General features: G+C 33.4%; 1 protein-coding gene across 4 annotated transcripts in view; it reads right to left on the minus strand.

The window, feature by feature from the left end:
• The window catches only part of LOC125648024 (E3 ubiquitin-protein ligase MIB2-like), a 44,608-nt gene that overhangs the window by 10,987 nt on the left and 16,567 nt on the right, over positions 1 to 17,054 (minus strand). For 3 of the 4 annotated variants that reach the window (XM_056156240.1, XM_056156243.1, XM_056156239.1), the window contains 17 exons: positions 14,469 to 14,702; positions 13,313 to 13,487; positions 13,083 to 13,189; positions 12,554 to 12,748; positions 12,216 to 12,397; positions 11,392 to 11,493; positions 11,199 to 11,303; positions 8,833 to 9,232; positions 8,553 to 8,638; positions 8,305 to 8,450; positions 6,320 to 6,473; positions 5,921 to 6,075; positions 5,586 to 5,712; positions 5,383 to 5,485; positions 4,879 to 4,970; positions 4,415 to 4,599; positions 3,040 to 3,596 (listed from right to left, as the gene is read on the minus strand). In XM_056156240.1, the coding sequence (XP_056012215.1) occupies positions 3,419 to 3,596; positions 4,415 to 4,599; positions 4,879 to 4,970; positions 5,383 to 5,485; positions 5,586 to 5,712; positions 5,921 to 6,075; positions 6,320 to 6,473; positions 8,305 to 8,450; positions 8,553 to 8,638; positions 8,833 to 9,232; positions 11,199 to 11,303; positions 11,392 to 11,493; positions 12,216 to 12,397; positions 12,554 to 12,748; positions 13,083 to 13,189; positions 13,313 to 13,487; positions 14,469 to 14,702 (2,726 nt within the window). In that variant the 3' untranslated portion in view covers positions 3,040 to 3,418. Of the gene's footprint in view, positions 1 to 3,039; positions 3,597 to 4,414; positions 4,600 to 4,878; positions 4,971 to 5,382; positions 5,486 to 5,585; positions 5,713 to 5,920; positions 6,076 to 6,319; positions 6,474 to 8,304; positions 8,451 to 8,552; positions 8,639 to 8,832; positions 9,233 to 11,198; positions 11,304 to 11,391; positions 11,494 to 12,215; positions 12,398 to 12,553; positions 12,749 to 13,082; positions 13,190 to 13,312; positions 13,488 to 14,468; positions 14,703 to 17,054 lie in introns of those variants that run through there. The other variant, XM_056156245.1, reaches the window with a different exon arrangement.

Consider the following 17,054-nt stretch of genomic DNA (forward strand, 5'->3'; position numbering starts at 1 on the left):
TTATTTCTTTCTGGATGGCTGTAAGCCTGTTATCAAAATTAAGCTTTTCCATGTTTTTAAGGTTTACAGTATATGTAATGCCTAAAACTGTGAATGGTCCTGTTGTCCATTGTAATCCAGTATCACTACAAAAAGTATCTTTAGTATTAATCTTAGAACCAATCCAAATTGATTTGGTTTTGGAAATATTGGGTTTTAAACCTGAAAATTTTGAAAATTGAAAAAGGAGATCAAGAGCACTTTTTAGACTTTTTTCTGATCCATCCAAAAATAAAACTGTGTCATCTGCATATTGTATTAAACAAATTCTTTCTTTATTTATTTTAATGCCCCTGATGTTTTTGTTTTGTCGTATCATATGGCCTAAAATTTCGACACAAAGGTTGAATAAATAAGGAGATATTGGATCACCTTGACGACAACCCCTGCCAATTTCAAAAAAGTTTGAAAAAACACCATTTTGAATAACACATAATTTGGCCTTATTGTATAACACTGATACCCATTTGATAAGATCATGACCGAAATTAAAAAATTTTAAGGTTTCGTACATAAATTTCCACGATATAGAGTCAAATGCTTTTTCAAAATCCACAAGTAAAAGCATACCTGGGATGTGTTTTTCATGTACAGAATCTATTACATCGTAAATAAGTCGCGTATTTTCCCCAATAAACCTATCTTTGAGGAAGCCCTTTTGATTGTCATGTATTAGAAAATCAAGAACATTTTTTATTCTATTTGCTATACATGCAGAAGCAATTTTGTACGTTACATTAAGAAGTGATATTGGTCGCCAATTTGTAAGTAATTCCCTGGGTTTGTCTCCTTTTGGTAATATAGATATAATGCCTTGTTTCTGTGTTACAGACAGTTCTCCCACATTAAATCCAAAGTTTATTGACCTAATTAAAAAACATCGAAGATCTTTCCAAAAAAATTTGAAAAATTCTGCTGTGAATCCATCACTTCCAGGACTTTTACCATTAGACATATTTTTAAGTGCTAAAAGGGCTTCTTCATTGTTTATATATCCCTCTAATGTTTTTGACATGTTGTCATCAAGTATTCTAACATCATTCTTATCAATAATGGTATCAATGTTTACATCATGTAATTTATTATCATAACTAGAATAAAGATTTTTGTAGAATTTCTCAATTTCTGCTAAAATATCTGTCTGTGAAGAAATAGTATTACCATTGCTGAGCATAAGTTTGTTTACAGTTTTATTTATATAATTTCTTTTTTCTAGGCTTAGGAAATATTTCGTTGGTTTTTCTCCCTGCTCAATCCACTTAAGTTTTGTTCTGACAAAAAGGCCCTTAATATAGTCTTTTCTGAGTTCCTCTAACCTTTTTTGAGCAGCATTTAATTTTTGTACAATTTCTGTGGAGTCATCATTGTTCCTTAGTAATTCTAAATGCTTTATTTCTTCTTCAATTGAATGTATTTTTTCGTTTTTTAATTTCTTTTTTATGGAACAATAACGAATAGTAGCACCTCTTATGCTCAGCAAGAGTTGTTCAAAAAACAACTGATCATCTATGAGTAGTTGTAATTCATCGTTCTCGATCATATGTATGTAAGTAGGGTTATATGGCAAGACGGCATATTGTTCTTTGACCTTATGTATAATACTTTTGATATTGTTTACATAGGTCTGATCCTTGAGTAGTGAACTATTAAACTTCCAGAAGCCTTTACCCTTTTCAAATTTAGTTAACTTAATTTCCATATGAACCATCGAATGGTCAGATTTATATCCTGGATTGATATCAATTTTGTCTAGCAAAGCCATTAATTCATTTGATACTAAGAAAAAATCAAGTCTAGCCTTTTTGATAGGATTAGTTTTAAACCATGTGTATCTTTTCCTTTGTTCATATTTCACTCTCCAAGGATCCTTCAAACAATGTATATCCTTCATACTCAAAACTTTTTCTCTTGCCTTTTTGTTATTAACATTATTGTAGTTAAAGTAATCTAAATTTACATCTTGAACAAGATTAAAGTCTCCGGCCATAATAATGAATTCACCTTGAAAGTTTGAGATGATGTCTGATATAGATTGAAAGAAATGTGGATCATCATTGTTTGGCCCATATACATTTACTAATAAGATATCATACTTTTTAAAAATGTTAATCTCTAAAACAAGTAAATTACCCTCTTTATCTTTATGTTCATTTAACACCATGTATTCAAAATTGTTATTGAACAAAATTGCAGTGCGTCTTGCATTTGATTGGCCGGGAGACATGTAAACATCATAGCCCCAAAAAGATCTCACTTGATTGTAGTCATCGAGAGTAAAATGAGTATCTTGTAAAAAATAAATTGAGAAATTCTTTTGTTTTAAGTAATTAAGTACGTCTCTTCTCTTTTCAATTCCACCAAGACCTCTACAATTATATGTCACAATATTGAAGCTCATTTGACGTCTTGCATGTACATAGTATATAAAAAGATATAAATATGAACCTTTGCGTATTGTAAACATTGTGTCTACACAAGAAAGAATATTGTTGACCATACATGTAGTTTCCAGTAGTACAAGCAATAGTACAAGCACGCACACATCTTTCACACAAAGACAAACACAAAAACACAAAAAACATAAATGTCATGTTCATTCCTGAATGGTTCCCAAGCAAGCCAAGTTTTTACCTCACGAATTCAAGTGTTGAAAGAAAAGTATCACCGGAAATGCATGTCACAAAGTAAATAAAGAACCGGCACTGAATGGATTTACTTTTTTCGTAGCTTTTTATCGATATCGTCAAATAAATCAAACTTGATTCTGCGATTTTACTAAAAAAAAAATTTACTGCTCAAACAAAAGTAAACTCGACTAAAATTTGAGATTTTTTTTTTTAAGAAATCCAAGCTTTCATTTCCCCACTTTTGATTGACGTCAGTAAAGTGACTAGCCAGCACAATTCTAAGGGGTAGAAACTCCCTGCCAGTGTCCGTGTAGATACATCCTTCCCAATCAGCTGAACTCTGAAGACAATCTACAGAACTACAAAGTCTACAGATTGTAAAAAGATTTATTACATTCAACGACATTTGCAAATCAGAGATGATTGTATTCATAATTATAGATCAAAATGTATATGCAAACAAAAGTCTGAAAAATTCTTTTTACTAAATTTACACTACAAATAAAGTTTTCAATATCTTAAATTCTTAAAGGTTTTCATAAACACATTTAAATTTGAAGTGTATGTATATATAAAAATTCATGTTTTGATTGGAAGAGTATGGTTCATGTCCTGCCCCAAATTAAATACATGTATTTTGCAACAAATATTTTTTTTTATCAAGTCCATGTGATGCATTGCTTCATCTTAATTTCAAATATCCTTCAATAAAAAAAAGATACATAGTTGATTTCCAATCCTTGACATATTCCTCAAGAACTTCTAATCTGGACTTTGCTTGTTGCTTGCTCGTTGCACTGAGGGCATTTCTTTAGCTTTTTGGGAATGCAGTCTTCACACAGTCGACAATTACATGGTTTTATCTGCATCATGGCATCTTCCTCTTCACAAACGTCACACTTCCATACTTTAGGCCGCACCGATGGATTCCTGGATAAGTAAATGTGTAATTTTCAGTCTCTTTCCTTCTGTCTCAATGTCTGTTTCATTTGTGTGTACACATTTCTGAGCTTTATTTATACTCGTAATAATTATTTTCTATCTTTCAAACTCAGATCGTTTTGATTTAGACCAAAATACGGTCTAGTATGTTTTATGTCTGGTAAGTCTAAACTTTGCATGATATTTAGTATTTCCATAATGCAGGTAAACAGATGTAAATAGTTTTACTGATTCTCATCATATATCTCTCAAATGAAAGATTAGTTCAAATCTTAAACCTGTACCAAAAGATCACAAATATCAAACTGCTTTAAGATTTTCATCTTTAGAATTGTAAAACTAGAATTTTGTTTTTTTCAAAATGTTTTTCTTTTATTTCACCAACTCTGACATAAAATGTAGGCTTTATTTAGATCAACCTTGAACTGAAACTTATTGTTTTCTTGAATGAGGCTCCAATGAACGCCTTTATCTGTACATTGTCAATCTTCAGAGACATTTTAAAACAGCAGTTTTAAAAATACTAATGTGGTTTGTTTGATTTTTTTACTTGATATTATGTATTATTACCAAAATCATTACATATGATTTTAATTTCTCTATCCATCATCATCATGGTTCTCAAAATTTTCTCTCATCAAGCTATAAACTTTTACTTTTTTGGAAGATTGGAGAATATTCTGTTTCCCCAACACTAAAAGTTCTCTGTAAAGAGCTAATGATGGGGCATTCCAAGGGGAAAAAATAGAAAAATTAAATGGGGAAAAAATTTATGAGTAATTTAAGAAGAGGTTCCTAGTACATACAATTTTTCTTGTATGAGGTTCTCCACTTTCTCCTTCAGTGACTGGGATGTGGCCTCCTCCAGTGGAGTCTTTCCCTCATTATTCCTCAGCTCCGTCTGTATATTGTGCTTGATCAACAATGTCGCTATCTCTAACTTCTGCTTCTCTGAAGAACTGTCTCTCTGGCCATTTTCTGCTTTCTGCATCTGTTCAAAATAAGTTGCACAAAACTCTGAAAATGATGTTGCTGCAGTCAGTTATTTGGGTATTTCAAAAATGCACAATTGCTAAGGGTAAGATCTAGATTTGAAATATACATTTCTTGAAATTTTTATCTCAACTTTAAACACAGATGGTTTTATTTTACATGTATATATGTTCTGAAATGAACAATGATTGCAATTCATACACTATAATATCATCAGTAACAGCTAGCTTACCAGAGGACCTGTTGAAGTAACCCCTCTCCCCCCTAATACATGTACCTTTGCAAACTCCATCACTGCTGGCTTTCCCATCAGGCACAAGTGGAGGGCATTGTTTCCATTTTCATCTGGAGCATTGACATTAGCCTTTCCTGAAACACAATTTTTTTTCTATTCTATTTCATTTTATTCAGATGTATGTCATGATGATAAATTTAAAATCACAAATTGAAATCTGATACCGGTATAATCTATAGCACTTTGCATATGATGATAATTTAAGGATATCCCATAAAATCTGAAATGAGCTTATTTCCAATGGGGTCTATATATTATAATTACATGATAAATATAATGAACAGACAAAAACAATACAAGACTAGGATTGGAATTTTGGCAGTTATGCTTCATTGTCCTCACATGTCAATTTGATCAACTGTAAATTAGCTTATCTAGAGAGCAATTAAAACTTTACAATGTATGGTGCTGTGTAAAATTGGCTGTTTATGACTATACAACCTAATCCTTGTGTCACAATTTCTATTTCCATTGTAACATAATTACCATCTTCCACAAGGCACCGTGCTGTCTTGTAACTTCCATACACTGCAGCAATATGCAAAGGAGTTTGTCCTTCATTTTCTGTTTGTTTTCCAGTCTTGGCTTTCTGATCACATTAAAATAAATACCATAGAATTAAAATTGGATATTTCAAGCACATGCATTAAAAAGTATAAAAGTATTTGCAGAAAAGATTTTCTAATTACATTTTGAAGAAGGACTTTAGCAATTTCATCATGATCCATGCATGCAGCAAGGTGGAGTGCAGTGTAGCCATCACTTTTTTGTTTGTTTGCTGCTTTCGGACACTTCCGAAGGATCTGCTGTACAGCTCTGTAAAACATCATGTACAGGATTTACAGCAACCCCTTTGTATTTCATTATACAAGTAAAATTGTACTGCGATATTCATCAATCATCAATCAATGTACATGTATATGTTGAACATTTTGTTGTCATTTCTATCAGAATGGAATGTTATACAAGTAGTGTACACATTTTAACTGGACACAAGTAAGATAAACAAAACAAATGAACTCACTCGATATCTCCCTTTCTGGCTGCCAGATGAATGGGGGAAAATCCAAGCTTGTTCTCAAACTCTAGACTGATTTTTGGCCAATGGAAAACGATTTCCCTGATATCAGGATCTCCTACAGTGATTGCATCAGACACTGGGCTGTCTCCAAGCTTGTCCTAGATATATATCATTGAAATACAGTGAAACCAGTCTAATTCAACATGCAATGGGAGACAAATCTTGATCTGCCTAGATACTGTATTGGAATATGGAGTTATACCCAATCTAATTAAAAATAGATATTTGATCTACCCCAATATTCTGATGTCACTAGAGTGGATCAAAGATAATCAGAGTGTGGAGTTACCTTTCAAGTTTCTCACTATTTATCATTAGAATTCAAAAATCCCATTGACTTACTGAAATATTAAAGTTGCACTTGTCCTGGAGAACCTTCAGAATATCCTTATTTTTCATCTGAACAGCAATGTGAACAGCAGTCTGTCCATTATTGTTGGTTATGTTTGCATCAGCCCCACTGTTCAGGAGGAGCTGCACTACATCTCTGTGACCTCTGTTGACATGAAAATGAGTGGATTAATTTCATACTATTAAATTAATTTAATGATTATTAATTTACACTTCTCTGCCCCATTCGCTTTTTGGTAACTATGCCTATCGTCTAAATTTATCAACCAATCAAATGTTGTCTTTTATTAGTATCATTTGTTACTATTTCGATCTATCCAGGACACCCCCCCTATAGGGACAATTGATTGCGCCCTCTAGGGGGACCCCCCTTTCTACCAATCATATTTATTAATTATCTTATTTCAAATCATAACAATTTAATCATCCAATCAACGTTCATAAATTTTCCTACTTCGGCATTTCAAATTCTAGTTAAGCGTCACTTTAGAAAATTTCACGAAGGGCAGAGGGCACGCAACCTTTAGCAGCAAGGCCACGCAGTCTAGGCCGTTTTTATACCATAAATTTTTCCAAACAAGGAATTATTGCAATGTGCTTATAATACTAATTTTTTTTTTTTTTTTTTTTTTTTTTTTTTTTTTATTATTATTATATATATATTAATTATTATATAACTTAAACCGTAAGGTAATTTATAATCAAAACAAAAATAAATCTTTCTTAAAAAGCACACCAGATGAAAGTGCCTGATACTGATCAACTAAGATATTTGTCAGGAAACTGATGTCTGACGTATCATTCATACATGTATCTAGTGTTAAATCTAGGATCTAGAGAGGGCACACATATTATATGTTCAAAAGGGCACTTTTCATCGTGGCAAGACAATTTTGGGGCACTTTCATTGAATCATATACTATGATAGTAATAGAATGATCATTTAGCCTCTTTAAAAGTTAATACCTACTGCCTTGATTTTAAACTTTTCAATCAACCTTGTGAAATGAAGAGCAATTGTTTATATTAAAAAAAAAAATTTAAAAATCTATAGAGAAAAAAGGGCATGGTACTATTAAGAAGGGCATGGCACCAGCCAAAAAGGGCATGGTGCGGCACCATGCTAGTTTGCTTTGGATTTAACACTATGTATCATAAACATCACACAGCCAAAATAGAACTATGGTACATGTATTGGTCTTTGTATCAGACAACAGTCATACTTCTAAATGTGTGTAATAAGCACCTGACAAGTCAGAGAGGGCCCTGCAAATGAAATGTCCCATAACTCTGTAATGACAAAGCTGAAAATCGAATAGGGTTTTCTTCTTCCTAATTAGAGCATTACCTTAAAATATCAAGTCATTGCATGCCATAGAAAGTGCAATCATGTTATTCATATAAAAAATGCAATGTCCCTTAACTCCGTAATGATAGAGCCAAAACATCAGAAAATCAAAAGGGGTCTTACTCTGTATTATGTATAAAATTTATGAAAATCTTCCCACGGAAACTTTTAAAGTTATCATGTACATAGAGTGCAGACGGACAGACAGACAGAGTGATTACAATAGGGCACACACCATATCATGATATGATAGGTCCCTAATATAGAGGAAAATATAATTCTTCTGGGATAAATCACACTGGTTAAACTGGGGGGGGGGGGGATGGTCTTGGGTTGGAAAATCACACCTACAATGTTTGTCACCACTTCATAGTCACCCTTTGAGCTTAGATAACTCATGAAACCATCATATCATTACTTGATCATTAGATTTCTTTCAAAACCAATGATATTCATAAAAAGTTAAAAACCATAATTGTTTTTATTGAAGGGACTTACAACCATTTTTTATTCTTACCCCAAATCCTGGGTCACTTTCATTTCATTCTTAAAAATGCTAGTACAATGTGTATCTCTATGAAGGAGGAACAGTTTCTAGGACATAAATTTGAAAAACCAGCTAACATACTTTCTGACTGCAGTCAACAGAGGTGGGGCAGCTTTGACATTTATCTCTGCTTTACACTTCAACATAGCTTCTACAACATCCAAGTTACAGGTGTCCTGGTCACAGGTCAAGGTCAGGGGAGTGTTGCCATTCTCAAATGTGCATTCCTGCAGAGGGGAAAATCATGCTTTAATAATGATATTACACCGTTTGACTCTTCAAGCAATACATATGGGATGAAAATGTTAATTCAACATAAATTCACGCACCACTAGCTTTGGAGCCATCTGCAGTAATTCCAATACTTCTTTGCTCTTTCCATTCTTTAAAGCCGCCTTGAATTTTTCCTTTAGGCCTAAATTCACAATGTGACCTCATTGGATAATAATTTACAACTTAAATTTATTTTGTTTTAGAAATGTCTCCCAAATTTTCTTACACAGAGTATAATTAAGCTTTCCATTTGTAAACATTGGTAAATAAGTAACTATACATACAGTAAATATCAAGACATAAAAGAGTGAATTAAATAAAATAATTTATGCCCACCACTGATATCCTCCAATTCCATTTGAGATGGTTCATCTGAAGAGATAATTAATATCGGCTTCTGAGGGGGAGGAGTAATGACCCTTTCTGGGATCGGGGACTGTCTTTCAAATGATGATGTCTCCTTAGATGACGAGTCCTCATGCGGAGGAGGAACTGACCTCTCTGTAACAGACTGTGTGTCCCTCTGTGAGGCAGAGAACCCTGGGTCTTCTCTCTGTGGAACTGCCCTGTTAGAGTCCTCTCCTGTCTGTGGTTTTGGCTCCTCTTTGAATTCATCAGGACTGCCTCTCGATGGCTTCAGACACTCAGGATTGAACTTGATGTTCTGTATCCCAAAGCTGACAGTGACATCCCCATCCAAGTCCACACTCACCACCAGTCCTTTCTTCCCAAGGAACTGATGAAAAAAAATATTTCTGTAACCATAGCAAACAATCAACCATTTCATTTTCATCTTGCACATAACCCTCTCTATACGACTAGAAATGTGTGTACACATAACCCTCTCTATACGACTAGAAATGTGTGTACACATAACCCTCTCTATACGACTAGAAATGTAACTCTCTCTATATGACTATAAATGTAACCCTCTCTATACGACTATAAATGTAACCCTCTCTATACGACTATAAATGTAACCCTCTCTATACGACTATAAATGTAACCCTCTCTATATGACTATATATGTAACCCTCTCTATACGACTATAAATGTAACTCTCTCTATACGTCTATAAATGTAACCCTCTCTATATGACTATAAATGTAACCCTCTCTATACGACTATAAATGTAACCCTCTCTATACAACTATAAATGTAACCCTCTCTATATGACTATAAATGTAACCCTCTCTATATGACTATAAATGTAACCTTCTCTATACAACTATAAATGTAACCCTCTCTATATGACTATAAATGTAACCCTCTCTATATGACTATATATGTAACCCTCTCTATATGACTATAAATGTAACCCTCTCTATATGACTATAAATGTAACCTTCTCTATACAACTATAAATGTAACCCTCTCTATACAACTATAAATGTAACCCTCTCTATACGTCTATAAATGTAACCCTCTCTATATGACTATAAATGTAACCTTCTCTATATGACTATAAATGTAACCCTCTCTATACAACTATAAATGTAACCCTCTCTATACGACTATAAATGTAACCCTCTCTATACGACTATAAATGTAACCCTCTCTATACGACTATAAATGTAACCCTCTCTATATGACTATAAATGTAACCTTCTCTATACAACTATAAATGTAACCCTCTCTATATGACTATAAATGTAACGCTCTCTATATGACTATAAATGTAACCCTCTCTATACGACTATAAATGTAACTTTCTCTATACGTCTATAAATGTAACGCTCTCTATACGTCTATAAATGTAACCCTCTCTATACGACTATAAATGTAACCCTCTCTATACAACTATAAATGTAACCCTCTCTATATGACTATAAATGTAACCTTCTCTATACGACTATAAATGTAACCCTCTCTATACAACTATAAATGTAACCCTCTCTATATGACTATAAATGTAACCCTCTCTATATGACTATAAATGTAACCTTCTCTATACGACTATAAATGTAACCCTCTCTATACAACTATAAATGTAACCCTCTCTATATGACTATAAATGTAACCCTCTCTATATGACTATAAATGTAACCTTCTCTATACAACTATAAATGTAACCCTCTCTATACGACTATAAATGTAACCCTCTCTATATGACTATAAATGTAACCCTCTCTATATGACTATAAATGTAACCCTCTCTATATGACTATAAATGTAACCTTCTCTATACAACTATAAATGTAACCCTCTCTATACGTCTATAAATGTAACCCTCTTTATATGACTATAGATGCATGTGCATGTGTTTAAAGCACCAGTATGACCAACAATATGAATAACTAGATAAATTTAACAACCTATCCCTTCCCTTAGCACAAACAAAGATGTTTCACTAATAAGAATACAAATGAAGGGCCGGGCAAACACAGACCCCTTGAGACACCAGAGGTGGGATCAGGTGCCCAGGAGGAGTGAGCATTCACTGTTGACCGGTCACACTCACCATGGGCCTGATAAGGCAAATTGTACGTTAAATCATATTAACCACTAAACAGACTAGTTTAGAACAAGTCAACCAATACGAAACTTGAATGAATTACCGTTTAGGAAGACAGAATTACGTGAAAGAATCCAGAACAATACAATGATGGTCAATTCATAAAATATATATACATTACACACACACACATCATATATACACAAAATAGACCCAGCAAACTTAATTTCAAATAGTGGAGGTTTACCATTTTCATGTCGTCATTCCAGGGACCATGGCCATTCTGCAGGCGACCAACTTCATTAGCATCGTTTTGTACCTGTACGACTTGATCCTTCACATATTGTTCAATCTAAAATTAAAAAACAAAAATATTTCACCTTTGCCACACATTCTGTGTCTCCAGTATTATACAGGATTCACACGTAAGGAAAGTCTACCTTGATCAACGCCATCTCATGCAGAGTCCACTTCCTCCCACTAAAGTCCACAGAGATTTGTTGTCCATTAACGAGGACTACCGTACCATTCATTCCAATGCACTGAAGAGAATGACTACTGTATTTAAAACCACTACATACCAAAAAATGTTCTGTGAACAACTATCAAATTGACCATGGGTAAAATTTAAGGCATTTGCAATTAACCAATTGTTCCAAATGATCCAGCTTATACACTTTATATAAGTATTTAACAAAGTCACTAGTTAAAATTTTTAAAAAATTGTGAAAATAGTGCTCACAAATCTCAAGAATATTTCTTACACTCAAATGAAATTGGTTTAAGTACAGCGGGGTTTTTTTTAACAAAAAAGTGTTTGTAATAAATGTATATCAGGGCTCGAAATTAACATATGCCCGTCAGTCTGTGACTGGTTAAAAGTATGGCGGACTGACTGACATTTGTTTTAGTCAGTCCGATGGGACTGGTTAATTTTCTAAAGCTTCATTTTGGAAAATATACTTTTGAAATTTTATACACACATTTGGCATGCTTCGATCTGTAGATAGCAGACGAATCTGATTTGTAAATATAAATCCCACATTTAAGTGTTACAATATTGTCTGAGGCATATTGAGTTTAATTTCATTTTAATAACATTAACAAAATATGTTTAATTATTTCTGGAAAACTCTGTTGGACTGGTAAAATTTTCTGCGGACTGGTTGAAATTATACCCCATCAGTCCGACTGGACTGGTGATATAAAAAGTTAGCTTCAAGCCCTGTATATACAGAGAAGCAAAAATTAAATTATAATGCACCTCTATAATCCTCTCATTCCAGTTCTTTGACTCCTTGAGGATAGTCTGCAGAGTATCTAGATCCACCCCTATTTTGACAGTATCCCCCTTCTTCAGCCGATCCTCTTCTTCTGGGGGAACTGCTGCTGCTCCCCCCTCTCTGGCTGTCTGGGAAGGTCCAGGTTTGGGCTGATCAGGCAACTCTGTTTAAATAAAAATGGATTCAGACAAAAAAAATTACTCAGTCACAATTTTAATACAATAGGTATTGTAAATTATCTATAATGTATAAGATTTGTGTATCATTTCATAGATTTGCATGATTCTATTGATAAATGACACTCAGTCGACAAACATACTGAAGATAGGAAGATGGTCCTTGTAATAGAATCCCCCGGGGGAAGATTTCACAGCCTTGACATCCACACAACCTTTGTAACCTAGGCGATAGACATTGGTGTGACCTGAATCCCAGACAACTTCCACTCCATCATGGTCTGTGTCAAGGCTGAAGTTCACAATGGACAATACCTGTCCGACACTTCCCTCTCCACCTTACAATTTATTCATGAGAAATTAGTTTCATTCTATTTTATATGAGAGCAATTGATATATTGAAAGGATAAAGAAATGCATGTCCTTTGTGCAACTTTGATATTAAAATATGCATTTCTTTTTCCTTTCATATGCAGTATACAACAATGAAATTATCCAAAGTAAAGTTACAAATGTTGGCCCTTTTGAAATTTGTAATGTTGTGGATTTTAGACTCAAATTTGATCCTCTTTCATTTAAATAACACCACTGCTTCGAATCCCGTTGTACGAGACTGATAACTATAATACGTACACTCTAAAACATTAACAGACATGTTGAATGATCACCTACCATCTTGATTCTCCCATCTCCAGTCTATTCCTCGTGTCACCTGAGCATCTTCAAATATCCCATCCAATTTCTGCCTGCTGCTTAACTGCCTCTTAGGCACAGAACATCTACAAACAAAAAGAGCATACATTGAGAAGTGAATTTATGGCAGGCATCAGTAAAAAGATTTATCTCCATTCAAAATTTACTTTCATATTATTTTATTGTGCTGGTATAATTGAGACCCTCACCCTTGATGGCCACCATAGTCAAAGCGAGTGAACTTGTGGATGATGTCATGTTTGTCGTTATGGTAACATTTGCTGCAGAGCCTCACATTAGGACATTGGTCACACTGCCACAACATTCCATAAATCTCTGGTTCCTCACAGTCGGGTTCAGTACACTGCAGGTCATGCTTAATTCCTAAATTAACAGAAATAAACAAGCAATACCAAACTTTCTGTCAAGCCACTGTCATACCTTGCCCTAATTGCTAGATTTGTCAGTGAGATATAGATTTTCACAGACATTCCATATCTGTTATTCGCCATAGCCATATATATATATATATATATATATATATATATATATACACACACACAAAGCACTAAAATGACCAACGACACGAACGAGATTGTCAAATTTTCGGGACGACCCGTCCCTTCTTCAGGACAAACGAAAACAATTACATAATGTGGTCAATATCAACAGAGCATAATAACAAAAACTACATATAAATACATCTAGCACTACAACTACACCAATCTACAAACGTATTTACAACGCAGACATTATGTAATTGTTTTCGTTTGTCATGAAGAAGGGACGGGTCGTCCCGAAAATTTGACAATCTCATTGTTCGTGTCGTTGGTCATTTTAGTGCTTTGTATAATTTTTTGTATTTGACCTTGTATCCATGTTGTGGATCCAACACTTTGAGGTATCAGGTGTTGTTGGAACTTTAGTGCTTTTATATATATGTATATATATATATATATATATATATATATATATATATATATTGAAGAGACTGAACCTTATTTCTGCATCAAGATCTCAAACATTTACATGAAAATAAAGTTATATTTAGAGTATAGTTATTAACAGGAAGATAGCTATAGTTCGAATACTAATGATAATCAAGCATGAAAACATTTACAGCAAAGTAGAGTAAATATCTATATTTAGCATAATTATTATTTCAAGTATCTACAATCAAACCTTGTTATCTTAAACTGAGTGGGACCGAGAAAAAACTTAGAGATATCCGAGGATTCAAGATATCAAGGGCAAAATATTTAGAGAATAAATGGTTTGGACTTCTGAATTACTTCGAGATATCCAAGGTATTTGAGATATCAGTGTTCAAGATACCAAAGTTCAACTGTACATGTATATACAAACCCAGGGCTGATGTATCGTAGATTCTGAGGTCATACTGCCCCTCATAGCCAATTCTGTACATGTTTCTGTAGCCCTTGTCCCACTGGATCTGGGCACACTTGGGGGGCACCTTGCCTGAGCTTTCATCATGACCTATTTCTACCACAGTTCCTAGGGAGCCTTCCCCACCGTCTTGATCCCCCCAGGACCAGTTCTGTCCCCTCACCACTCGGATTCCAATGTCAAATACCATACCTAAAGTGAAAATCAATTCCTTGCACATAATGTATTATCACTACACTTTCAGAAACAGAGAGAAAATGCAATAAATCAACAAGAGGTCCACAGGCCTTATTGCTCACCTGAGTATTCATTAAGTGTCACTAGCCTCAAGGGCTATGAAATCTATGATAATTTTCCTGTACTGCTACCTATCTAAGCTAAATTCTAATATTGAGCAGTAGCATAAAACAAGATGTGTTCTTAATAAAAACACAAATGTCCCCCAAAGTGGCCTTACTTACATGAAAGACTTCACACAATATATGTTATATCAACAATATATGACTAATTAAGACTGACTCTAAAGTCAGACCCTGGGGTTGGAAAATACACAATAATTGGTGCATGTCACCTTTCTGCTTTATCAAAATATATATTTAGTTTTTTTAAAGTATCAGCAAAATTAAAGAAGCTTTTAAATGATAAAGACATGCATAAAATCAATATGAATACTCTGTCCCCCAGCCTAGTACCAAAATGGGATCAAGAAATTTACAATTTTGGTAAAGGGATATCTGCTCCCTCTATATATCTATTTAGTTTCACCTTAGTCTCAATAGAAGATGTTTTACACATAAACACTATAATTATGCCAAGTTTGGTCTCACCCTGGAATCAGAACCTCTAACCTGGGGATCATGAAATTCACAATTTTGGTACATGAGGCCTTCCTGCTCTACAATTGACTATGAAATTCATTTTCTTACAGATGTGAAGTTGTGGAGAAAACGACTTGAACATTGGTCAAATTTTGGAAATTTTTGCCCTGTTCTTAAAGGGGCATTGAATTAACAATTTGAGCTGAAAATATTCAAATTCTATATATCCATTTTTAATGTTTAGAATGCTTAACTAAGGTATTCCTAGTGGTCAGCAAAAATTTGAATGTCAGTTGTTGAGTTTCAAGAGAGATACAGAACTCGCAATTCTTTGATATGTAAACAAATTAGGCTCAATCAAATATACATGTTCTAATAAGTAAAAGTTTCATTTGAAGCAGATTTTTCAAATTACAAGCTTAGATTCTGAACACAATTAAACAGTTCTATTGTTTGTCACATCTCATTTAATTGTTTTAAACATCATGCATATTTTCTATTATTGAGCATTATCTATGTGTAAACAAAAACATTTTGGCTAAATTCCTTCTATTGTGAAGAGATTTAAAATGTCTGTAGCAGTTTGTTATCTAGCAACATATTAAGAAGTATAAATTTTTAAAACACTGCTCATTGATTTTCTAGGTAATATAATTAAGGCAATTAAGTCATTGATAAAGCAATCTCTTGCATCTATAATCTCAAGAACACATATGTCTGCTACATGTAGGTGTAGAGTAATTACATATATTGATATACATGTATGTCAATATCATGCAATAAATGCACAGTATCTTGGGACTATATCTGTAAAGTGTACAGGTTAAACATTTTATTCTGTATCAATCAATTACATGTAATGATTAAAAGTGAAAGTTAAAGATCAAAACTATAATATACATGTATATGTAGTGAACTCCATTCACAACAGAAAGCTGCAGTGGACCAAGAAATTACAAGTATATATGGATCATTTTGGGGAACATATAAAAAATGATTTGACAATAATGAACATGCATGTTGATAAGAAATTTAAATTCCAGTATATCAAAATATATTAATCAGTTTGATCCACCAAAAGAAACGCAACCACATTTACGACATAATCATCAGTGCTATGCATGTATTTTTATAATTAAAAGAAAATTGTAAAGATAAACTCATATATGAAAGTTAAAAAAGTATAAAGAACCTACCCAAAGAGGAAGGAGTTAATTAATATCAAACTGAAAGTGGAAATTCACAAATCTATAACCAGGAAATTTTTCATACTAAAAATAGATCTGGTATTTAATAGGCCTCAAGTGTTTTTGATTTAGTGCATGCTTTTGTACTGATATCAAATGCAATTTTTTTTTATAAACATGTTTAAACTTCCTAAATAATATATATATATAAATGTGCAACAGCTGACTCTAATATACTGAGAAAAACTGACTTTGCATGGTACATGTACATAATGTACAATGTATTTGCCTAATGAGTAATTTTTACATGTCCACACTATGATCTTATGATGCATTGAAAAAGATTGTTTTGCACATTCATAATAACAAAAAATATATATTATCTCTCAATAGTAATGATCCTTGAAGGTGCAAAAGTACCTTAATCAGTAGTACAACTGCAATCTGATAAAAATACAGGTATATACTGCATTATCTTATAAGCTTTTGTCAGAAACATTGGCACAGAGATATATTGAATAGAGGAATGGATATTTAAA

This window comes from Ostrea edulis, chromosome 1 (assembly GCF_947568905.1).
Source record: "Ostrea edulis chromosome 1, xbOstEdul1.1, whole genome shotgun sequence".
In the NCBI taxonomy this organism is placed as follows: domain Eukaryota; kingdom Metazoa; phylum Mollusca; class Bivalvia; order Ostreida; family Ostreidae; genus Ostrea; species Ostrea edulis.